Source organism: Cheilinus undulatus, linkage group 6 (genome assembly GCF_018320785.1).
Source record: "Cheilinus undulatus linkage group 6, ASM1832078v1, whole genome shotgun sequence".
Taxonomy (NCBI): domain Eukaryota; kingdom Metazoa; phylum Chordata; class Actinopteri; order Labriformes; family Labridae; genus Cheilinus; species Cheilinus undulatus.
The window spans coordinates 13,540,598-13,566,439 of record NC_054870.1 but is presented as its reverse complement, the minus strand read 5'-3'; the positions used below and the strand labels follow the sequence as shown (position 1 = coordinate 13,566,439).

The 25,842-nt window shown below is 39.0% G+C and overlaps 1 protein-coding gene across 2 annotated transcripts in view; it reads left to right on the top strand.

Annotated features, from left to right (window-relative positions):
- Window positions 1-25,225, top strand: part of xpo1b (exportin 1 (CRM1 homolog, yeast) b) — a 49,131-nt gene extending 23,906 nt beyond the window's left edge. For both annotated transcript variants that reach the window (XM_041789508.1, XM_041789509.1), the window contains 17 exons: window positions 1,448-1,567; window positions 1,731-1,859; window positions 1,938-2,096; window positions 2,224-2,421; window positions 4,831-4,969; window positions 5,111-5,292; window positions 7,842-7,998; window positions 8,085-8,248; window positions 8,414-8,548; window positions 8,629-8,812; window positions 11,720-11,826; window positions 14,052-14,246; window positions 16,889-17,057; window positions 19,563-19,697; window positions 19,794-19,953; window positions 20,036-20,132; window positions 23,872-25,225. In XM_041789508.1, coding sequence (XP_041645442.1) covers window positions 1,448-1,567; window positions 1,731-1,859; window positions 1,938-2,096; window positions 2,224-2,421; window positions 4,831-4,969; window positions 5,111-5,292; window positions 7,842-7,998; window positions 8,085-8,248; window positions 8,414-8,548; window positions 8,629-8,812; window positions 11,720-11,826; window positions 14,052-14,246; window positions 16,889-17,057; window positions 19,563-19,697; window positions 19,794-19,953; window positions 20,036-20,132; window positions 23,872-24,018 — 2,577 coding nt within the window. In that variant the 3' untranslated portion in view covers window positions 24,019-25,225. The remainder of the gene's footprint in view (window positions 1-1,447; window positions 1,568-1,730; window positions 1,860-1,937; window positions 2,097-2,223; window positions 2,422-4,830; window positions 4,970-5,110; window positions 5,293-7,841; window positions 7,999-8,084; window positions 8,249-8,413; window positions 8,549-8,628; window positions 8,813-11,719; window positions 11,827-14,051; window positions 14,247-16,888; window positions 17,058-19,562; window positions 19,698-19,793; window positions 19,954-20,035; window positions 20,133-23,871) is intronic.
- The last annotated feature ends 617 nt before the right edge of the window (window positions 25,226-25,842 follow it).

Below are 25,842 nucleotides of genomic sequence, written 5' to 3'. Positions count from 1 at the left end.
TTAATATTTAGCAGTAAAACTCAATAATCAGCAAGAGAACAAGTTAAGGGTCACAGAGATGCTGTACATTATGGTTCTTTTTGTTGAGCCATGTTCTGAGTTAAATGTAGGTCTAAAATAATTTGCTAGTCTGCACAGTCAGTCCAGAAAGTTCACACTGGTATGGGATCAGTACTCTGTATCGGCTGATACTCAACACCTTGATATCGGAATTGTATCGGGAAGGAAAGCAAAGTGACAGAAAGCAGCTCAGTCTGAGTCAAAAGCATTTTTTGCTCCAGCATTACAAGCAGCTGGGCAACCAACTGAACATCACTCACTCATGCCATTCTACCTAACATGCAATACAGGTAAAACCTGTGTTTTTTAAGTTCAATGTCTGTAATAACAGCTACACAGCAACTGTGATCACTTTGCAGAGTGTATCTGTCAGTTTGTATGGGGCAAGCTGGGTTGTCACAGTTTGTTTTTAGCCCAGCGCTGCAGTGGTTCAGGATAAAAGATGGTTTAAAGTTGTATTTAAACTTGTGACTCCTGATGTAAGTCCATGTTGAGTCCAAGAAGGGAGCTGTGCTGTTAAATAAATTCAAAGATGCAGCTGCTGAAGCAAAGTTAAATTACTGATAAACACGCTACTTCTGGCTACTCCCGTCAAGTCCTTCAAAGTAAAAGTCTGTACTGAAGCAGTTCCAAAGAAATGAACACAGAGAGTAGTATTAAAAGAAAGTGAAAGAAGATCAAAGAAATATCCCTGTCAGACACTCCTGATGCCTTGCCAGCTATCTTTACTTGTTTCTTGTCCATCTCAACGCGAGTGCCAAGGAAAAACATCACACTGCATCATGCTGCAAAGCCCTGCATTACTTGCATGCTTTCAGGATACTTAGATAGGAATCAGTGTAATCAAGCAGATATTTCCACTGATAGGTACATTGCATGTAGTCAGGATACACTGATAGCAGCTGCTCCTTGTAAGACATGAAAAAGCTTCAAGTAGGGTACTTCCAGATGTATTATGTTGTTTAAAAAAGATTAAAATGTCTTGAGCTTGCTTTATTTTGTCAAAACAATTCATATAACTATCTGTGGAAAAGTTGTAGTGACAAATGAAAACGGGAAGAAACATCAAATTTTTAAGAGGAATACATATATCGGACACATAATTGAAGAACCAAGGAGTAAAATTGAAAAGTATCATTTGTAAGGTTTCCATTGCACATGGTCTGTACTGTAGATTTTAATTGTCATTTGCTTTTCTAGTTTTCAAAGCTTATGCCTTGGGTTAATTAATAAAGCCTAAAAAAAAAAAAAAAGGGCTTGGACAAGTTTTTCATGTCTGAATTATTACAGAAAGTGTACTCTTGTCGTTTATGCCTTGTCTGTATTTTTATTTGTTATTTTCAATATGTTCGAAGATGTTAATGACATGAATTGTTTTTTCCTTTAGGAAAACTCCCAGAATGCCCCTCTGGTCCACGCCACACTGGAGACCCTCTTACGTTTCTTAAACTGGATTCCTCTAGGGTATATATTTGAAACCAAATTGATCAGCACGTTGGTGTATAAGGTGTGTATACACACTGACTGTTTTCAGAATTACATGTTTGCAAAACAAATCCTCCCTCATGAGTTTGTACGAATATGCCAAAACAAGATTAAAATTCCTTACACTAATTGCTGTTTTTATGCTTACAAGTTGTTACAAAAACCTAACATCTGTTTGTTTTCAGTTCTTGAACGTGCCCATGTTTCGCAACGTGACACTGAAGTGCCTCACAGAGATTGCCGGTGTGAGCGTCAGCCAGTATGAGGAGCAGTTTGTCACACTCTTCACCCTGACCATGTGTCAACTCAAACAGGTGAGCTACAATAATATGATGCTCAGAGTAGCATTTACTGTTTTAAAAATACTAATTATCTGATCCATATTTGTGCAGATGCTCCCTCTAAACACCAACATTCGGCTGGCCTACGCCAATGGGAAAGATGACGAGCAGAACTTTATCCAGAACCTCAGTCTTTTCCTCTGTACGTTCCTAAAAGAGCACGGGCAGCTCATCGAGAAGCGGCTCAACCTCAGAGAAACATTAATGGAGGTAAAAATAACATGTAGTGTTAAATTAGTATGAAGAAATATGGTTCAAATATTCAATCATAAATGAGTCCCAGTCACATCATGTCACCAGAAGCATCTGTGGTCTGACTGTTCTTGTCCTTTCTCAGGCCCTTCACTACATGCTGCTGGTGTCAGAAGTGGAAGAGACCGAGATTTTTAAAATCTGTCTGGAATATTGGAACCATTTGGCTGCTGAGCTCTACAGAGAGAGTCCTTTCTCTACGTCCACATCCCCTCTGCTCTCTGGCAACCAGCATTTTGATGTACCGCCACGCAGACAGCTCTATCTGCCTGTACTCTCCAAGGTACTGCATGCAGTCAATCAATGTTACTGCTTTAGTAAGGAATTTAAAACAAACAGACATGTAGGCTTTATTTCTAATATTTGGCATTACATTCACATATTTCAGTAGGCAAACTAGAAGAGTCATGGTCACATTGAACTAAATCTCATGCCAGTGGCTTGAAAAATAAGTGCAATCACTGAATCTTTAGGGGTGAGGTCAAATTTCTTAAATCGGACTTTGGATGTTAATATTTAACAGGCAGGTTAAGATAGATGTTGTTATTTCCCCCCTGTAAATGCACTGACTGACATGTGGTATCTCATATTAAAACCAAAGCTTCTTATGCTGTTGCTTTCATATTTTTCTAAAGCTGCTTTTTATTAATTTCATCCTTAATGTATCTTAAGCCCTTCTCACACATGCACATGAATATAAAATTTCTAGAAAACTTCAGGGTAAGACACCCAGAAAACTTCCTAACTAGCTTTTTCACACTTTACCCTCACAACAGGAAGTTCTTCTGCAGTTTGCCTGCAAAGTAAGGGAAGATTACCTCACAAAGCAGATGAATTCTCCAGAATCCATGTCTGTCACTAGGCAAATCCATCTTGCAAAGCTCCAATCTGCACTTTTTGTGCCAGACCTGACAACAAGTCTGGCCAATCAGCGCTGTTCGTAGAGAAAGAGGCGGTGGCTAAGGGCAGGGTTAAGTTGAACAAGAAACTGTTAGTAATGGCTTCAATTAGCTTGCATGTAGGTTTAGTATAGCGGCAGTTTTATCAATGGGACTGGGGGGTGGTTGGTTGGTTGAATCAATAAAATAGCTGCTAATGGAGTGATTAATTCATATGTAGCCAGATTTGCAGTTTTATCAGAATTAGACCACGTTTCTTTATTTAAACACGAGTAAAGAGCCACACTGAAAAGATGTCGTGGCGGAAAAGATGTCTTTGCTCTGCAATCGTTTTGGCTGGGTTTTTTGCCTGTAAGCTGGTGTTCCTGTTCAGCAGAACATCTGTTCATACAATTGCTGCTATCACTGAAGTGATTGGCTCAGAAATACAGTAGCTCTACTAAAGCACAGGTTTACCAGAAGTGTGCCACATTTTTTTTATACAAACAAGAGCAAAGTGCCATACGGTAAGCTTCTCCTGGTAGAAGAGACATTTTCTCTCTTCTCCCGCCCTGCCTCCGCATAGATTTTATCCACTCCTGTTCCGATGTTCATATACTAAGGCAGCATTTGTACCGGAGCTAGGAATGCATACAGACTCATTTTGTCTTGTTGTTCTGATTGGCCTGTAATAAATATGACTACAAATGTTTGTCCAATCACCTATCAAAAATAAAAAAAAGTCCTGCCCTTCAGAAAAAAATTGTATGTCAGGTTTCCCAGATGAATGTGAAATATATATATATAGAATAGTCTGTCTGTCAGGTTAAAGGGAAGAATAAAGTAGGAAATTATACTAGGGGGATAGCAGGGAAAACAGGGTAAAATGTTGATCAAAAATTCAGTTAATATGCATTCACATATGCTACTCACCCAGGTCAATTCTGGAATTTCCCATGGGCTCTTTACAAGTGTGACTAGGGCTTAAGTCAACAAAGATTGCTGCAACATGCTGCGTGATCAGCTGTTCGCCCCCACATATGTGAATGACCTGCAGTGATGATTTTAAAATGATTACTAGTGATAAAAGCTTTTTATAATGCAAAAAAAGTTTACTGACTAAAAAAGTGCATTCACATAAGTATACACAGCAAGTCTGACAATGATTTTATGACATATTTTATAGTTTTGCTATCATTACTGACAAAGTTACCAATCATCATTTATTTCAATTAGAACATCAGTGCATCCTTGCTCTTTCCCATAGATTATTTGATGTGAAATAGATTTTTCAACTGAGCGTAGTAAAGAAAGACAAATTAGACAGAAGGATCCCAAGATAGACAATAGTGGCAAATGAGATATTGAAGTAACTGCATATTTTTTACATTTTTATTCAAAGAAAAGCAACTGTGAAATTCCAAATTCTTAAATTCCTTCACTCCAGCTTAGTGCATTCACATTGCACAGCAGTTAAATGTGCGAGTGCAGGATTGTTTATATTTATGTAACAGAGAGCCTTCGCTTGCAGTCATACTATAATCAGTTGACACAGGTCAACAACAGGTGGCTGCTTAAAGAGCTGTTAATTACACCTTTACTGGAAATCAGCAGCTTGTAAAGTGAAATAAAATCTGATATTTTACTTTATTTGATGGTATAAGCCTTTCATGTGTGTATGGCCATGAAACAAACACCTCATTGCAAAGGATCCTTTATACTCACTCAGGCTTCACTCTGTGATGAGTGTGTGAAGCAGTGAGGCTTCTTTTGGATGTGTGTGAGCGCTGACAGGTTTTTATCTCTTGCGACAGGTGCGTCTGTTGATGGTGAGTCGGATGGCGAAGCCCGAAGAGGTGCTGGTGGTTGAGAACGACCAGGGAGAGGTGGTGAGAGAGTTCATGAAAGACACTGACTCTATAAACCTCTACAAAAACATGAGGGAAACTCTGGGTGAGACTTTTGAGCTTCTGAGTCACCTTTATTATACTTAATCTTTGCCTTTTGTCTTAAAAAAGCAGCTTTAATGATCAAAATATACCCTCTAATTTTAAAATCCATCTAATTTCCCTTCAATACTGTGCTCCCCTCCAGTCTATCTGACTCACCTGGACTACGCAGACACAGAGCGCATCATGACAGAGAAGCTTCACAACCAGGTCAACGGTACTGAGTGGTCCTGGAAAAACCTCAACACACTGTGTTGGGCTATAGGGTCCATCAGCGGGGCGATGCACGAAGAGGACGAGAAGAGGTTCTTGGTCACAGTCATCAAGGTAAAAAAAAAATAAAGAAAAAGCTACATTAAGCACCTGGTGGTTGTACTTAAATACAAACACCTCAAGATATATCAAACTTTTAGTAATGGACTTTTATTTGGTCTGTAAAAAACATTACTTTTGAAAATGCTCTTCATTCTGCTGTAGTTTGAAAACAGAAACACAGGTTAGTAAAATTTCTGGCACAGCAGCACAGATTTTTGCAACAACATCATTACCAGTTCAAATGCATGTGTTGTGTTGTAGTGTATATAGTTGGTATAACCAAAGCTGCTGTTAGTGTAGCAGAGTGATATGTGATATACAGAGCTCAGTCTGAGTCTAGTCATTAGCACTCTATGCTCTGACACTAAAGAGCAGGAAAATGATGAATGTCACCCATTTGTGTTAAAGTTAACATAAAGCACAGCAAGAAGGGAAGATGTGTGTTCTTTCCTCTCCCAAGTTTGATACGTATAATATAGCAATATACAGCTGGTGTGTAGAGACTGACACTGTTGGCCTATCTGGAGCTTAACGCAAGCTGTGTGCTGCAGTAGATCAACTTGGTTCATCTTCAGCCCAGTGCTACAACAATGTATGTTCTAACTACTTAAACGACTGTTTAACCACTGAGACCAACGTTGCCGTATATGACAAAAGAGACATGGGTTATGAAGAGTTAAATAACTTTTGAACAATAAATTGTGGAAACTTGCTGTTTTCTTCACTCTGGAGGCCCTTCATTGTGCCTCTTTAATGACACCATCCACACCTTCGTAGCCCTTTCAGAAGCATTTCTAGTGGAACTTCTGGGACTTTCCAGGGCATATCAAGATTAAATCCACTCCAGTAACTCTGATGTTTAATGTCTTTTTCTATCTGTTTTCTATCCATTTTCAATCATCTCTGCCCCTAGCTTAGCACAAGCCACCATATTGTTTTGTCACGTGGGCTGTGACAACCAGTAATAGGCTGTGCAGTTGTCATGTTATGCCTTGCCAAACTGCACTTGTCTGACTGGGCAGATCCAACAGGAGACAGCCTGACTAGCTCATAATGGACAGTGAGAGAGAGAAGACAGCCTGTGATGTGGCCCTCTGTGTCACTGCAGACAGGAAATTCTTTGGCTAATGGCACAAACTAGCTAACAGAGAAGCATGAGGACCTTTTTTGTAAATATGTCAATATTTTGAAGACTTTATGTCACAGAATGTTTTTTTTTTCTCACTTTTTTGAGTGAACATCTTACTGTGCGTCACACGTAAAAGTCTTTGAGTTTTAATTTTTTCTTTGCATCCTTAATGATGGTCTCAAGACAAGCATCATCTTTAAACACACTTGCAGCTGTCAGATGTTGTTGCAATCTAAATCCATGCTGCGTTGGGCTAAAGTGACACAGAGTGACACCCAGCCTGTCACTGCCGTTCTGCCCGGCTCTGCAGATTTAGGCTGTAGGCGGGGATTAAAGTTACATTATTTTCAATCATAAATCAGTCATTAAATTAATACTGTGGCTGGTACATAGCGCAAATTCACTCCGTACATAAACATGTATCAGGTGGCAGCTGCTTATTTGTCCCATGAAGGATTTTTCCCAATCACATTTTGTTCAGTCCCCGACATGGGATGACCTTAGTCTTTAGCCCTGCTAGTAGGTTTTGTCAGTCACAGTATGTTCTACCCTGATTAGTCGCAACACATTTTGAGCATGGTACAATTGCTAAAATACTTGTTATTGACCACGGTTTAGTTTACGTTTCACTTCTTGGGCATATGTTTTAGGCTACAGTGGTCCAACTCAGTTTGTATTGCTTGCCCCATGTCATCTGTGAGCTGTACCAGACAATGATAACATGCAGATAACATGCAGTGCAAAAGAAACTGCATTTAGAAATACCAGAGGAGAGAAGATTAGCCTGCTATTAATCACAACAGTCACTAGAGATATGCTCCCATTAACTTTTGCTGAAGGAGAGGGCTTCCTTTAGCTGATGGCATTTTTAGAGCCGGAGTATAGGCCATCGTCACAGCAAACATCAGCTACTAGAGTGGAAAAGATGTATGAGGAAACCAGAGCAGATTTGAGGGCTGATTTGCAGCGTGCTGAAAAAGTGGCTGTTACTGCAGACTCGTGGACAGCTCTCACCACAGAGTCATATTTTACCATCACTCCTCATTTCATTCAGAGCTGGGATGTGAGGACAGCATTTCTACAGACACACAGTAATGCACTTTTTTCTAGTAAAAAAAAACCCCATATAATTTATGAGTAAATGACTCATTCATAAGGTTATGACACTACTAAAAACATAAGAATCACAAAAAATGGCTATCTCTTAATTTTGCACAGTGTAAATTACTTTAATAAGTAGAGCTTTAGACAAAGCTGTAGACTGTTCACACATACATAGAGGACTTTAATTTTTATTTCCAATCATTGTAGAAGTGAAAAATGAATCTTTTTGCAGATGTGTATCATATGAACCTTTTGCAAGTATTTTGAACACTGAGCACTTGGTATGGAAAGTCATGTCTGATTGTGAAAAACACTGTCTTGGTCTCAGGATCTGCTGGGTCTTTGTGAGCAGAAGAGAGGGAAGGACAACAAGGCCATCATTGCCTCAAATATCATGTACATCGTGGGCCAATATCCTCGTTTTCTCAGAGCCCACTGGAAATTCCTTAAAACTGTGGTCAACAAACTCTTTGAGTTCATGCACGGTGAGAGATAAAATACTTCATTTGGTTTCAAAAGTAGGATGCATTGGTTTAGAAGTGTTTAATCCTCTTCATCTCAACTTTATCAGAGACCCACGATGGTGTTCAGGACATGGCCTGTGACACCTTCATCAAAATTGCCCAGAAGTGCCGGCGCCACTTCATCCAGGTTCAGGTGGGAGAGGTGATGCCCTTTATCGACGAGATCCTCAACAACATCAACACAATCATCTGTGATCTTCAACCTCAACAGGTGTGATAATACATACCCAAAAACATTTTTCATCTTCTCCAACGATTTATCACTCAGAGATATCACTTTCCGTCCCACAGTCCCACCTGATATTATTTTCTGTTCATTTCATTCATTTTTTGCCTAATCAAGCCTGGATCCTGACAGTTTTGTGTTCATTTCCAGGTGCACACGTTCTATGAAGCAGTAGGTTACATGATCGGAGCTCAGACAGATCAGGCTGTCCAGGAACACCTGATAGAAAAATATATGCTGCTTCCCAACCAAGTGTGGGACAGCATAATCCAGCAGGCCACCAAGGTAAGAGACAAGTGAATTATTACTTTTAACCAGATCAAGTTTCAAAACTGCGTGTTAATTTGTAACCTTCTTCCCCTCAGAACGTAGACATCTTGAAAGACCCAGAGACTGTGAAACAGCTGGGCAGTATCCTGAAGACAAATGTCAGAGCGTGTAAGGCTGTGGGACACCCCTTCGTCATCCAGCTAGGGCGAATTTACCTCGATATGCTTAACGTATACAAGTGCCTCAGTGAGAACATCTCTGCTGCCATTCAGACTAACGGTAAGGAGATATGTCGTCGTATCATATCGCTGTCTCAAAAACATTTATTTGTTTAACTGTTGTTCAAACTAGAGTCCCCAAGTTGTTTCTCAGAAACAAGATGATGGTGAAATGTCTTTGATTATCTGTAAAATAGAGGCAGAGAGAGTTTTTTGACCAATCCGTCCTTTACTCAACACACTGCTCAGTGTTTCCCCCAGGTTTAGAGCTTTGGGTGCAGATGGACACTGACACAAACACTCAAAGGAAGCATGGTGTTCATGTGTTTCTTTAATGAAAACTTTCAATATAACAAGACTATATATGGCTATAAATGGCCGGGTCCATCTATCAAACAATCAATAAATCAATCAATAAATCCATAAATATTTTTTCATGTATGTATGAATGTCAGAGTTGGAAATTAACGTTTTGCCTACCTGCCACATCAAGAGGAACTTAATAATTATAAACTATAAATTATAAACCAAATGGAAACACTTTATCATAACATATAACATATTTATGACAGGAAAGATTATGTATTTTGGTAAATGTGCCTTATGATGAAACTTAATCTACTCATTTTAACTCTCCCTTCACTATTACTATCCACACACATGCATCTCTACATCTCCTCCTGCTGTCGCTATGCATGTGCGATCTTTAGTCAGTACTCCTATGTCTATAAAGGTTGAAGAGTTTCTGTTGTAATCTCATGAGGACTAGGTTTATTTAAGAGCGTAAATAACGTTCATAAATATCGCAAATAGCGTCTGGCGCTATGAGAAACATGGTCGTGGGGAAAAACAGACAAAAGGGGTCGTCCACCAGTTTTTTGATCCTGGATTAATTCATTTTAAAATGATCTCCAGGTGATACCTGCCCCCACACACCTGTGAGGGGCCGTGTGAATATCTGCCTGCTGTGGTGAGAAGATCAAGAGGGAGTTGGTGCGGACATGAGCCCAACTCTTGCTAATTCTAACCACATTCCCACCAGTTTGTCAGTTTGCAGCGTGATGTACGGGGGCTAACAGGATTTTCCTGCATTACAAGTGTCAGAATTGTTGCGAGAGTTTAATAAATTGTGAACAATTGCTGCAATCTTGCACCGCAATTCAGCGCTTGTTTAACTATCTCAGATGTAAAACAAACGGGACATCGGTTCATAGACAACTTTAGAGGATAATTCAGTTGCACTGGAGAACTCTCTCTTATGATACTGAGTCAAAGCATCCCAGCACACATGTGACCCCAGCTCTGACACGGGAAGGAGGAGGCATGGCTCTCTTGTCAATAAGCATGTGGGTTTGCTCAGCTCTGGTCGTAAAGTCCGAACGAAGAAGCAGAAAACCAGGACTCAGAAATTATATGCATTCGTGTAAACAAGCAAAATAACATAAGGTTATTTAGTTTGTGTAATAAAGGGACAAGGTATAGACCTGCTCTATAGGAGAGGTATAATTAAATTATTTCTGTTGTGATCTGGCACTATGTAGAAAATACAATTAAATAAAATGAACGCAACCCTCTAGGGTGGTGGGGGATGCCAGAGGAAACACTGCTGCTCGAAAGTACCTGAATTTGGCTGGAGGCAGGTGCTGATTACCCATCCTGGTCCAAGCGTGTCCAGGCTGTCATGTAATAGTGGTTTGGAGATCTCAGAAGTGCCAAAGCACAGATGGAGTTAGCTACAGCATCTGACCTTGGAAAGTGACAAACAAGATGAGGACACAACAGATCATCTGGTTACCTGAAGAAGTTTCAACAAAACCTTCCCTTGATTTATTTAAAGTTTTCAACAACTCACCTCGATACCTGTAGGAGGTACTATCAAAGTACATACTGCCTAGGAATGGAACATTAAATGCCTGGTACAAAGCCAAATCAAGCTTTTTCTCCAGTCTTGTCACGCTGGAACCACACATGGAAATACACCTTTTGAGTATGAAGCTAGAGCACTCTAATGTTGAAGGCTGAACAGCTGAATTCTGATCATACTGGCTGTGTCTGTTCTTCTATGTTGTCTTGTATTTTTTGAGACCTTACACTGCACAAACTGTATGGTTGTTTTGTTCTTTAGGCATACAGACCTTTGTTTGAGTTCAGCCTGGCCTCAGTGTTTTGGCAGGTTTGAAGATTACTCAAATGCCTTCAATTCAGTTTGTTAATACTTCATATTGTAGAGTGTGGCAGTGACATTTCAGGCTTTAATTTCATGCATTTATTTGATGCACAGTTTGATTAACAGGTGTTTTAGAGGGCTGATACATGTGTTCTCATCTGCAGGAGGATTTTAGAATTAGTTTTGCATTTTGTTTTTGGGCTAGAAAGACTGCCTCTCCTTTTCTTTTTTTTTTCTTTTTTTTTTTTTTTCCGCATGCGCCTGATTTTGGTGACTCATCTCTGAATCTTTTGAGCTTAAAAGGGAGGAGAGGTGCCGTATGAGGTCTGTCAGCACTGATCAAATATCAAGAGTTTTTCTATGCACATCGGCTGCTGATTCAGAGCAGGGAGGAAATGGTGATCTTTGCAGGAAGAATGAATTCATCTTAAAACTAAAACATTTTCATGATAGTGCTTCACTGTGATCAACCTCTAATAACATCAAGCATCCGTTTGACCGTAAATTTTAATGCATATGGCTTTACCTGAGGAAACAAATAATCTGATCACTGAACTATTACAAATCTTAATCTTTTTTCAATTGCAGTATTGATTACCACTGTGGAAATTCAGTTTAGAAGATTAATTGTTGCAGCAATAAAGAATAGGTTGAATCAAGACTCTCAAGAAAATCCGTCATGATGTTTGAAAAGCACACAAACTCATTAAAGTGTTTTTTTTTTTTTTTTTTTTGTCAAGATGCTGGAGTGTGTATTTTTCATGTAGTAGACTCAGTTTGTGTCTCTTCTTTGTGCTGCAGGTGAGATGGTGACCAAGCAGCCGCTGATCCGGAGTATGAGAACAGTGAAACGAGAGACACTGAAACTGATCTCAGGCTGGGTTAGCAGATCAAACGATCCACAGATGGTGAGAAATGGCCCTGAATTCATCTGAATTGTAAAGTCATGTGAAAAAATACCAATCTGAAACTTGGATAGACTTTTAATTCACACAATTTATGTACACATCTTGTAGATTTCTGGCAGGTTTTGTGACCTTAAGTAGTTGACAACTTTATAGATTGGCCATTTTCACTTTTGATATCCAACAATCACATCTAAACATATTCTTGACTCGCACTTTCACAAGTCATAAATGACAGGTGATTGTATGAATCCTTCTATCTACTGAAATATACAGTTAGTTTGTTTTGTATTCATGACTCCACGTTGAATTTTACAGGCAGAGGAAGAGGACTCTACTGTATCATTGCAATTTTTCATTTATTACCAGAGGTGTCACAATACCATATCTGTAGAATTTTTATTAAAAAAAACACTGTTGATAGCACAGCAACAGAAATACAAGTCCTTAGCACACAGTGTTTTTTTGGTTTTAATCACAAAAACGTTCAGATAAACTCCTCTACATTGTCTCAAATGCACAAGTACAACACAAATTAACACAACACAAACTTGTGTTTTTTAGACACCCAAACATTGCAAATGTTTTTGTATGATTTAGACAGCTCTCTCTTTAGCTAGTAGCAGCTTTTGGTTAAAAACATAACCAGGGGCGCAGATGGACTCATGGTTCTGACATGCCCCATGTATGCGGGTGGCCAGGCTTCAAGTACAGCCTGTGGCTTTTTCACTGCATGCCTTTCCCTACCCTCTCATCCCTGTTTCCAGCTCTATCCACTGTCCTTTACCTCTCATAAAGGCAGGAAAACCCCAAATAAATCTTGGGGAAAAAAAGACCAAATTTCTGCAGGTTTTTTTAAGGTTTCAAACCATGTGATGCTATTGCTTATTAAAATGCTAGAGACTATATAGTTTTGAAACGTGCAATTTAGCGATGCACAATATTATCAACATGATCTCGTTATCAGCAGGTCTTAGCTTAAAAAGTTCAATATTTAAGCCGTGCATGTAAGACTTAAATATTGGTAAAACATACAATGGTACCATCAGGTACGGGTAATCATCTAGGGTGCCTACACTGAAGGAGGCCCACAGTGAGCCCTGAACATTTTAAATGAAGCCCTAAATGTAAAACAACTACAGACTGTCTTCTTTCCCTGTTCCTGCTATGTTTGACTAGGCCTCTCTTTGCACTCTGGAGTTTTCAAATTGCAAACAGTACAATATTTCTCTTTCCTGAAATGTTATCAAATCTTGTCAGAACTTTTTTCAAAATCAGTAAGACCTTGTTTAATCAATCTAGTATTTTGTTTGTTGCACAAAAAGAATAATTTATTATGTGTCTGTTGAAATACATAAGATGAGGAACTTAAAAAAGAATCCTATGTTAAGTTGCAATAAAAAAAAAAAAAAATGCGATAAGATTAATTTCCGTAATTGTTTAACTCAAGTATGAATCAGTCAGCAAAAATAAGTTTGGAAATATTGGCCTATTGGGTAACTGCAAAGATCCATTAAGATACTTCCCTGTCAATGCAACTGAAAGATGTCAAAATACTAGGGGTGTAAAGGTCATGTATTCGTACCGTATCTGTTTGGTACGGTACAGACGTGTGCCAACGGATACGTGTTGAAAGTAGCTCATACACGGACAAAAAAACAGAGAACAACTCACCATCATACTTTCCTGGCAACCACACAACCACAGCAAACGACAGCAACAGCCTGAATATTCCTGGATAGAAGAAAACCTGAAGTGACAACCTGAATTACTAACATCCTTAGGTATATATTTGCAAACTAATCAACTGAGGTTAGCAGAGATCAAAGCCTTTTTCACATAAGGTTGTTTAATTATTTCTTATGATTTTGTCATGTCTGTCTTCAATGTCTTCAAACTGTTCTTGAGTTTACATCCCTAAATAAATAACATAATACTTAAATTTAACAGAAATGAAGTCCTGAGCATAGAGCAATGATGTTTTTCCACTCTGTGTGTCCTCAGAGGATCCTGTACTCTGTGACAATCAATGAAACGGTCCACAGTAGAAAAGAAGTAGAACGAATCCAGCTGGTATTTTTGGATCAAACACACAGATTTCTGCCCTCAGCAGTGTTTTTATATTCAGAGTGTGTCAAAGTCACTAGACGTGTGGATGTTTTAACTGCCTGACCACCTAATCCAGTTGCATGTTGACCTTGCTGATTCCTCCTGTTTGTGTTTATCAGGTTGGGGAGAACTTTGTCCCGCCTCTGCTGGACGCTGTCCTCATTGACTACCAGCGCAACGTCCCAGCTGCCCGAGAGCCAGAGGTCCTCAGCACCATGGCAACAATCGTCAACAAGCTGGGAGGACATATCACCAGTGAAATCCCCCAGATCTTTGATGCTGTCTTTGAGTGCACCCTAAACATGATTAACAAGGTAAGACGACAGGTTGATAAATATTTGTTATACTGCAACAAAGCAGGTTTGTACAGTTCAGCTTATCTGACAGTCTGTCTTTATAATTAGATAGTTTTATAAATGGTGAGGTGGATAGTGACCTTTTTATGTTACTGATATTTCAAAATAAACAGAATTAGTCAAATAGAATGAACATTTCACCCCATTTGTGCAAATCAAATACCCTGGTCAATATGGAAGCTTCATGTTATATTGTTTTGCAGTCATAGCAGTCTGTATTGGCCATTTTTACTTGATACACTAAACTGTCTAGTACCATAAAATATGGAATATAGGTTGCCTTGGCATATAAGCTGCAGTCTGTTTTTAGGAGTTTTTTGCCCCACTGTGTGATGACTTCCATTTTGTTTAGCAAGTAGAAGGGTAGTTTCTCTCTCCATCTGCAGTGATTATTGGTCGCTTTTCCCTCAACTTGTCTTTAACTAAGAGAGTTTTCAGTTCAACCAGAGCTCTTCAAGGTTTATCTATTTAACAAAACACAAGGGAGAAACGTGGTGAAGAAAACCCTCTAGTTTCGTCTGTGTCATTATGTTTTTCTGCACACAGTAAAAGAGATGAATTTTCAATCTTGTTTGGTCTCATACAGTTTCTTAAAATGCCACAAACCCACAGCAATGACAGTGCATGTCTCAACATGTTAAACTGGTATATTAGTGTCACTGGGATATAGGACCTAGCCAGCTCTAAAGATGAAAAAATATGTATATAAAGTGAAACCTGTGCACTCAATTTTATGATACTTTCTTTTAAATACAGCCTGTGCGCATAGGTCTCACATCAACAGAAACATGGGCACCTCTTTGGGTTTCTAAGTCCAAACAGGATGTTTTCATTGTTATGTCATGCCCTCTAGTTTCCAACTTGCACAAGTTTTGTCTCAAGTGACTTCAGTCGGAACTTCCTCCTTCAGTTCCTTTCTCAACACAAATAGACGCAGACTCTTAATCAGTGGTTCTCAACTGCTTGAGTCGCAAGATCCAACATTAACTATGCAATGAGAAATTGTGACCCAAAATTATGTTATGCTTTAACCATTCAGAATTAATTTGATGATAAATATTACAGTTTGGACCTCAGACGTGTCAAATCAAAGAGACAGGACAAAATAAGCATGCTTTTGAAGAGTTTTATAGACCTTTTGGCTATTGTTTTTTCTAGGGTAACATTTGTAACCCACTGAAAAGCACCTTGTGACCCAAGTCAGTGTCCTAAGAACCACTTCTCTAAAGTAAAAAGAAATCATAATTGTGATCTCAATATTTATTGAAATAATTATGATTTTAGCCTAAATCATGCAGCTGTAATATACAGTACATTCTTCCTCATCTTTCATGAAAAACATGCTGAATCATGAAATACTGACTCCTTGTGAGTGTTTCTGTTGCTGTTGCTTTATTTACCCAATGAAGACCTCTCCACATTGAAAAAGAACTTCTATATTTATCTTCATGGAGCTTAAGTGGCTGCATGGGGCTGTGCTGTTAAGTAGATCTCAACGAAGACTAATGCATGATATGTTTATCACTTTTGAACCTCACACAACTATTGTGTACATGCATCAATGCATGTACACACAAGACGGTTTAAGACAGTATAGGATCACATCCTCAGAAAACAAGGGCTGTTTCTAGTGACCAATTTCACTGTTGATTACACATTTAAATATATATTTAACTAGTGGTTAGTGGATTTGTCAAAAGATGAAAAAAATCCTCTGAAAACAGTCAAAACTGTGCTAACTTTTTTAAACAATGTCAGATTGCTTTGCTAAGTGGTTAATGCTTACAGTGCTAGCATCACCAGCCTTCAATCTTCCCTGATGCCACGCAGCAGTGTTGCAGCTTAAATGCAACATTAAACCAGCATTACAGGTCTGAATTGCTAAATTCATTAGTAAGTTTAACCAACTTCTTATTTTGGTACCAACTTTTGACAGTAAGGATGACATTAAGTCATTTTCTGCAGTTCATGAACAGTTTAAGTACTCTCTTTAGTTCATCCAGTGGACTGTTTGCCTGCTGTCACATCACATCACAGCTTTTGAAGTTCCAGTCAGCATGATGAAAATATTTGTGATATGTCTGGCATGGCCTCTCAAAAACTGTTTTAGAAAAAAAATATAGGTTGGCGGTTTAAAAAAAAAAAAAAAAAAAATGTAGGTCATGGCTGTTTTGCTTAAATGAGACTAGTTAGAGCATGCAAACTGCTCTTAGACATTTTTTACAGATCTCTTTTTTTGGGCTCGCTAAATATTTGGTAATCCTGCTTGAAACGTATCGATGTTGGTCTTAAATTTCAAACGAAGTGTGCATGTTACAGTTTTAATGAAACAGATGAAAAAATAACAGCTATCTTCTGTAAGCACTGGTCATTGAACTTATTGCTTTAAATTTAAAGAAATTGAATCAAAGCAGCTTCTCTTAAATAAAATATTTGTCTGTTCTTTGAGACAGAGAAAACAAAGCAATAAAAGCAAGCCTGAAATTACAAGTGAGCAAAACAAAAACAGGATTTTGGTTGTAAACTTCAGGTCAACCAAAGAAGGCTTAGCAAACTGTTTATAATCTCTTGAATTAATATGTTTTTTTCTTCTTTTTCAGAACTTTGAAGAGTATCCAGAGCACAGGACTCACTTCTTTTATCTACTCCAAGCTGTGAACTCTCATTGCTTCCCTGCATTCCTCGCCATCCCCCCTGCACAGTTCAAACTGGTGCTGGACTCCATCATCTGGGCCTTCAAACACACCATGAGGAACGTGGCTGACACTGGTAAGTCTGCTCACACACACACACACAACCAGAGCCATTTTACTACATTTTTTTTAATGCTGATATTGAGCAACAGCGCCTTGGGCATGAACGATAGATGATGCAAAACAATCAGTATGCTGTTTTTCATCCTGTCACAAGGGCATTATATTCTTCAAACAGCAACAACACTTTGGTTTAAAGGCAGAAATCTGACACGTCAGGTTCACTGTGACACTTAAGCTCAGCTCGATCGTATTAAAATGTCATATGAGGCGTCTAGCCCTGCAGTGAAGTGCTGCTATAATGTTCAGTTTGTGAGGAAGATGTGTGAGGAAGTTCAGATCAGACAGATGCTTTTTTAAGTCCTCTTAGTTTAAACCCTTTCAACACTGAAATGGTGGCAATTTAGTTTGTTTTTATAATGTAATGTTATATAGTGCTGCAATTATGAACACAGCATGGATATGCTTGAAGATTGGATGGAAAAAGTGGTAGTTTTTGATTTGCAACATTTTAAGACAGATAACACCAAACTAAAAGGAATCTCTTAACTACAAAAATAGAAAGGATCCACATAACTATTGGTATGATATCATTATTGGTAGATATTTTGTTTAAAGTGTTATAATTTATACCAGCAGATGTGAAAATTTCTGTCAGCTTATTAGCCATATGCCAGTAAGCGGAGTTTGAGCAGAACCAACAGACCTATGCCAGCTTAAGTCTTTTTCTTTGTTCAGCCTCATTCCTTATGCTTTAAAGTGTGCTCTAAGGCCTCAAGTTTTAGGTCTGAACTACATTTACAGTCATGTGCAAAAGTTTTAGGCATGTAGGGCTCTTAGGATTTATCATGGGGCCCTGTGAGCCACAATCCAGGGCTAGTGAGGGGGGCGGGGCGGCCAGGGTCAGTGTTGACACATGTTGACACTTGTGTCGCTTAGTAGCCAAGGGCAAGCCCAAAGGTATCTCTTTAGTCCGGGCCTTTCCCCGCTGGTGACAGGCCCAGAGGCCGCTGTTTTTTTTCTGGTTTTGTGACATCCATAGCATGACCAGGGGCTTGAGGCAACCTTAGTACCTGCCAGAAAGTACCCTAGGCCATGCTTGCTCCCCACGTCCTCCTCTTACTGTGCCCTAAAGGTGTGGATTTTGTTTTTTCAACAGATTATTTTCTCATGCCCCAGACATCCAGAGCACAGCCTGGGTTGTGTCAAGCCTCCTTCATGTCCGATGGTGCCCTCAGATGGGCTTACTTGCCATTGCAGGCCTTGTTTCAGCTCAAACATGCGTTAAAGTTCTGCACACTACCGTATATTTCAGTATTGATATCAAATGCAGCTAAAATTAATTTGTATGTAATGGTTATCTTATATCAGCACAAACCTATAAGGTGCATCCCTAATAAACAGCAGTAAGAATAAATTTGAACTACCATACGCCAGCTGTGGTGTTTTTCTGCTGTAGTGTGATTAGTGGAAATGTTATTAAGTTCTGACAACAAGGCCAAATAACCCTGACCTTGTACCTCCAAAATCTGACCAGTTCATACTTCAGTAAAAATTGATTTTTGTGCTTAGTTTGAAGGAAATCCTTGAAATCATTTATATCTCATTCACAAGCAAATGATGAGCATGGGGCCCATTCACCTTAAATTTTTACCTACCAAACCAGCATACCACAAGATTTATTTACTGAACAGTATAAATGCAGGATCATTACCTAGTGAGGGACAAAAGATGTTAAAACGTGACACCACCAGTCTTTCCTGCACCACTATCTATCCCAGCAATTTTTGACCAGTAGAGCAGCCACCTGCAATAAACGATTTTCAGTTTGGTTGTGTGCAATAGGTATTAAAAGTGCAACTTGTATGCCAGATTTTAGGCTTTATGAAGATTAACAGCTACTGCTGAACTTTGTTATAATATACTGGCTGTATCCTGAGGGATAATAATTGGTTTTGATTCAAAAGGGAGAGGTTATTCATTAAAAATGCTTCTCTATGCTTTAGGTGGACAAAGGGGAGGACCAAAGAAACGGCTACAGGCTGAACTGTAGCTTAACGCATTAGCTTTTCCTTTTTCAAGGCCCTCAGCTTGTTCAGTGTTTGGATTTTAAAGTCTTCTTCCATTGTAATTGTCTTTTATAAATCCATCTTAGAACTGTCTGGAGAGGTCTCCCCTCTCCTAAAATGTACTTACAGAATGATTAAAACCAGTAAAGACTCTGAAACAAGAAGCTTAGCTGATAACTCCAGTTTTTCTCTGGTGCTCTGGTTGCCTTTAGAGCTGCTTAACCAATAGCTCATATTGTTTTCCACAAGGCACTCGTGAAAAAAAACCCTTCAAATTTCAATATTCATGCTGTCTTTTCCTTAAGCTGTTTGTGAAACTATGCAAACTTAGAAAAATCCACAGTCTAAAGAAGATCAGTGCTCATCTTGAGCCCATGTTCAGATGTCTCCAAGACACATGAAACCATTACCTTAAGAAAAAGGAATTTAAAAGTCTGTCTCTGCTCATCCAGGTCTGCAGATCCTGTACACGATGCTGCAGAACGTGGCTCAGGAAGAAGCAGCTGCTCAGAGTTTCTATCAGACGTATTTCTGTGATATCTTACAACACATCTTCTCCGTTGTCACCGACACGTCACACACTGCAGGTGAGTTCACACAAGTGAGTCAGATTTAGGAAACCATCTGACTTTATCTACAGATTGACAGTTAATCTAACAAAATAATATGTGTCCATCCTACAGGCCTGACGATGCATGCGTCCATCCTTGCCTACATGTTTAACCTGGTGGAGGAGGGAAAGATCACCACAGTGTTGAACCCCACCAGCCCCACAAACAACCAGGTGTTCATCCAGGAATACGTGGCCAATCTGCTCAAAACTGCCTTCCCTCACCTACAAGAGTAAGTAACAACAAACAAACGCAAAATCCCGACTTTACTTTAAGACACAGTTGTTAACCTCCACTGTGGCTTTGTGTGTCAGTGCTCAGGTGAAGGTGTTTGTGACCGGGCTATTCAGCTTAAACCAGGACATTCCTGCTTTCAAGGAGCACCTGAGGGACTTCCTGGTCCAGATCAAGGTGAGGCTGCTTTACTTGCACATATTTTGTCACTGTAGATAAAAATATTAGTGGACAGTCAACACATTTTCTTCAAACCATTGTAAGATGTTAAAAGATCCTCATGGTTTGGAGCAAAGAAAGATCAGCACAATTTCCTTTGTTTTTCAGGTATTAAAGGGTAATTCTGATATTTCATTACTTTTTTGATTTTGCCGTGAGAGCCAGTTGAAAATCGGTACTTGACTGAACTTTCCTTATTCAACATCCTTGTGTCTCTTACGTCTCAAGCTGAATAGAGTGGTCATTTTAAAGGATATATTGGCAGCCTATGAAGATTTTCTAGGGAATGGCACACCAGATAAAGTACTTTTGTCATTAGAATAGAAAATTTCACCTGGAGAAACCCAGGTAAGAAGGCAGTAAACAAGGTTAAATAAAAGCTTTTAGGGGAGGATGAATTCTTCATGTGCCTGTTTATGAGAAAGGACAGTAAACAGGCAAAAAATTGGGGAGAGAGAAAGGGAGGACTGACTTGTGGGAAAGGAGCCACAGATTATATAAAAAATGTATTTCTTCTTTACAATGTTCTGTACTTTAAAGCATATTTTTGGATGTAGTCCTTAAACTGGCAGGACACATGCACAAGGGGGACTCCCATGAGCAGGAGACAGCCTAAATGTAACTTGAGTATGTTTTACCTCGAGGAAGAATGAAAGTTTCTTAACCACATAAAAATCATCACATAAGTCAACAGGTAGGACTCAAACGTGTTTCTTTGAGAACCACAGCCTCCAAAAATGCTCCAGAACTGACTGCTAGGCCAGTGGCAATCTTATTTCAATCAATTTTAACCTAGGGATGACCAGAATTACTGGTTGGTTAAACCAATTATTAATATTCTTATTGTTTCAGGCAGACAGTCCTGGTCAAACGCTCAGTCTAAACTGTGACGCAGCCACTCACCAGTAGCTGTTAGCTCCAGTTACTGCCATGCAACCATAATGCACCTTCACCCAATGTAAACAACAGTTAACTGATAGCCCTGACAGCATCTCGTAGAAACAGCATAGTTTAGTACTATTTTGATCCAGAAAATGGGGGTAAAGTTAGATGCAGACTGTCAGTTTGTTACTGGATGTTACTGGACGATATTCAGCAAAGGAATGTGGAAGTTAACCCTCATGGATGAGCAAAGACCGGCAGTGCTAGCACTGCTAACTTGAGCTACATTCTGAAAAGCAGGGGTCGTTATCTACATTTTTAAAAGGGTCAGCTTTCTTCTTGAGAAGCGCTGTAGTGGATGGAATTTCAATTAAACTGAAATAAGTAAACCGTTTTGGTCTAATTAACATATTTTGTTTATTGTTCCTTCTCTTTCAAATGAACCTTGTCTTTAATCTTTAGCTGTGAGATCACTGATAACCCAAAACTCGTTCAAAAAATCCCGTAGACTTTCAGATGAGGGAACCAGAAGTGCTAAAATGCTAACTCACTTCTGCGTTTTAGGACTCATTCCTGCACCACTCTATACTTTTGGGGCTGTCATCTTGCACATCACTGGATTTGATGCTAATGTGGTGTATCATTCATTCTGCAGGAAACAGTTCTTTAGTTTCAAGTCTAAGGAATGACAAAATGCACTCTCTGTTATTTGGAAGTTGTTTTAGTAGCTTTAGGCTTGAAAAGGTTCCATAAATAGCACATTTTTGTCCTCTTCACATTATCAGAATTTGATAATCTCCTGAGGGCCAGATGGGAAGCTCTGTGCGGCCTGATGTGGCCCTGGAGCCGCCAATTGATGTTAACTGCTGTAGACCAACTTTACACCATCTAAAATACATTTGGTCAACTGTATCCATTTCTGGGTGTTTCCTTGTCTTTAGACCAGTCAGCTTAGTGCATCTATAATTAGCCTTTAATCAGATGTGTTATTAGTTGCCTAAGAACATCACTATTTGAAACCTGAAACAGCAGTTGCATTTTAAAGCTTTTAAAAACCAATTACGTTGGCAAACCAAGGGCTGTTTATGATGCAGTGTGGCTTTTATGGAATTAATGTTTTTTGTTTTTAATCCAACACACCTGTGACACCAAAACAGACATGATAACATGTCTTGTGTGTTAAAAGTGCTGTTTTGTCAAGGAGTCTGATGAGTTTAAAGCTTGATCTCACTGATGTTTCATGTTAAAGAAGAAGAAGCATGTTATTCTTTCAAGAAACATTCTGTATCTCTGGCAGTCTTTATAGTGATGTTGTCAGACAGTTGAATAACAAACTGAGCCTGTAACTGGCTTATTTCAGAAAAATTGTTATTCTTTTTAGAAATAAAAAATGCAAAGATATGTCCCAGTTTTCAAAAAACAGATTTCCCTTTAATGTATTGAATAACAAACTGAGCATGTTATTCTTTAATGTATTGAATATGAGTTTTCTGTCTGTGTTTTCGTCTGCTGCTGAGCTGAACTGTAGTGAACAAAGACTCAGTGCAGCTCAGCTTTGCTGTTTGTTGTCTGTGCTGGGTGGGCTTTGTCTCTTCACTCAGAGCTTATCAGGCTCTGCATAGTTCGCTGCTTAGCTGATGTTTCCACAAATAACATTTTCCTGCGTGGCCAGGTCGTCCTTCTAAGTATATGAAACGTTTGTGGTCGCCGTGCCGGTCTGTTGTTGTTGTAGAACTGTGTGCGATGGTGACACAGTGATGAAATAAGACTTGTTTAGTGTTTTCTGCTCCTCTGATTGGTCAGCTCTCATCTGTCAGGCTTAGTGCAGTTTTGGGATATCCTCAAGATATTTTCAGAAAACTGGATTATAGGACACCTATAACTATCACAAATATTACATAAATTGATCAGTTTTACCAGTGATGAAGCTCATAAGATGTAAAAGAAAAATTTTCATGAGAACATTTTTCCGTTAGAAAAATAAGAACTGATTTATGCCATTTAAGTACAATAAAACTGTTATACTGTTGTTAAACTGACTAAAACCACATTTATTTCACTATGTATGACTTATTGAGAAAAATGTAAAAAAAAAGCCACAAATATTAAATGCAGTAATAAGGCTCACTGTAAGAATAAAAAGTAATATAAATAACAAAAAATAAAAAATCGGTTATAAGATCATAGAACTGACCAACAATCACACCTGTTTTATAATTTATACCTTGAAAATGTAGTAGTATTAGTCAAATTAACCACTGTTTCACACTTTAATTTTTTACAAACCTTTGGTAACATCCAGCTTTACTATAAAGTACTGGTGTCCTACATTATAATGAGTTAATTGTCTAATAAATATCCTTGTGTGAGTTTCATGAACTGGTTAGTTATGATTTTAGGGCCATTTTTGGGACCAGAGATGTACAACCGCCTTTTTCAAGTTCTGGAGGAAATCGGAAGTTTGAGACGGTCTGGGCCACTTCTGATTGGTCAGATGGTGTGATGTCACTTACTGTGACATTAGCTGATGTACTGATTGGCTGAAAAAATCATTCTGGTTCAACTGTTTCACAGGGAGTTTTTGGGGGGACCATAAAGGAAGTTGACTGCTGTGACCATATATGGTTCCTTACCCTTTAAAGGGTTTATGCTTTTTTTTTTTATTTGAATGACTGTGTGAAATATGTCAAACAACGGAAAAGAAATAGCCAAAACATAGAAACATATTCAAACGTGCAGTCAGGATCCTGCAGCAGCATAGGTGAAAGGCTGGATTTGTTGTCTTCAAGCTAACTGCTGTATTTTCTTGTTTCAGGAGTTTGCAGGCGAGGACACCTCTGACCTGTTCCTGGAGGAGAGGGAGGCGTCGCTCCGTCAGGCTCAGGAGGAGAAACATAAGATCCAGATGTCAGTGCCGGGCATCCTCAACCCTCACGAGATCCCTGAGGAGATGTGTGACTGAGCCTGATCTGCACCAAACTGTACAGTACTCCAAACAAACAAACAGAGACACCCTAACCACAGCAAACACAACAAAACCCAAGAGAGAGGCACTCAAGTGTGGCGGGAGGCCGGCAGAGCGGAACGTCTCCTCCCATGTTTGTTGACCAAAACAATGCCAACAAAATGTAAATGATTACCGCGTCACCCTGTGGCCCTTTTTACATAATCTGTGTTTTCTATGGAGACTTTTTGTGTAATCTTTCCAGAACTGTTAATCTTCTGTTTGGTTGGTCTCTGGCCCATCCCAAGACCTGCATGATGAGGTTGTAACGATTAGGACGACTAAACCATCTTGTTTTTGTTCTGTTCCCTCCCTCTGCCCCGTATATTTGTTTATATATAAATATATTATATATACAGTCCGAGCAGGGTTTGTGTCTAGTCGGCATAGAAGCTTCTAGACCTGTGGTTTGAGAGACAGGAAGTGGTCTTTTAGACGCGTGTGCACCGCTTGTCTGGTGCGAGAATGTGAATCTAACGGATAATGAATGAAGGTCGAGAGATGCTGCGTCGTGTTCAGCATCTGCTCTGCTTCACCTGAAAAAGTGTTGGGCTGCTGCTTGCAGAGGTTTTTTAGGGAAAGCAATGCTAATATGTGCATATCATCCCAATTGTATAGCATCTTTAATACCATGGGAACATTTTTTCCTTTTATTCTATTGTTTCTTTTTTGTTGTGGGTGTGTGCGCGTGTGTGCTGTCGCATAGTCGACATCAGCGTTTTGTTTTCCTCTAAGAGGATTGTTGCTCAGTTGTGAGCCTTCATTAATGGGATGTTTTAAGGAAGTGGCGGAGGTATTTATGGGTTCTTAGTTGGTTGCATCTTTATAACAACTCCTGTTTAACTCAGATGGCTTTGAAGATTTTTGAATTGTACTAATTTAGATTGTTTACCATGCAGTAGTGTGCGTTCAGAGACACTACCTTTAGAGCAAAATGAAAAAATAAACTGGGTTTACATTTAATTTTGTATTTTTGCATTTTTCATTTGTACCTGTTTGAGTTCTGTCCAAATAAACAAAAGGCTTTTTGTCCACAGAGCAAATGAATTGCCAATGAGTTTAATTAGGAAAAGAATGTATAAATCCAAATAAGTACCCAATCTCTAATGGCAGATTTCCCTTCTCGAGGTGTTACATTTGTTGTGAACTTTTTGAACTGATTAAAGTTGAGAATTTTATAACTCTGCCTCTGCTCGAATGTTTTCATTCCACTAAAATGTTCATCTTCAAATGTTTAAGTCACTTCAGCTATTTTTTCTGCTTTTGTTATTTCATGTGTTTCAAGTTCCAGCTTCTCTGTGCAGGAGGAGCGTATGCACAAAGTGTTTTTAGTTGCTCACCATGAAAACGGTTGAGGCATGGTGTGCAGCACACAGACACAAAGAGAGACTCTAAAGTTTAGATGTTTTTTTATTTCAACCAGTTCAACTGGAAAAACAAAGCTCTATGTTGCTTTTTGAGAACAAAAGTGCTCTAACATTCAACGTTAACTCTTGTCCCTGCAGGGTTTTGGTCAAAATATTCCATGCAAGGTTTTTTATGTCTAAAAAATATGTAGATCTTGAAAGTTTGGCTGTATTTCTAGCAAGATTCAAACATGCATAGAGGAACTCATAGTGCTTTACACAGTCAATAAATTGAGCATCAGAGACATAAAGCTGTTCTCACATGAGCACTCACTCGGGAGAAAAAATGTTTGCTCGTCGATAAAAGGAAAGTAGGATTTTTACTGTGAAAGCACATGTAGCGAATCAGATGTTTTGTTATTGTGTGAACAGGATT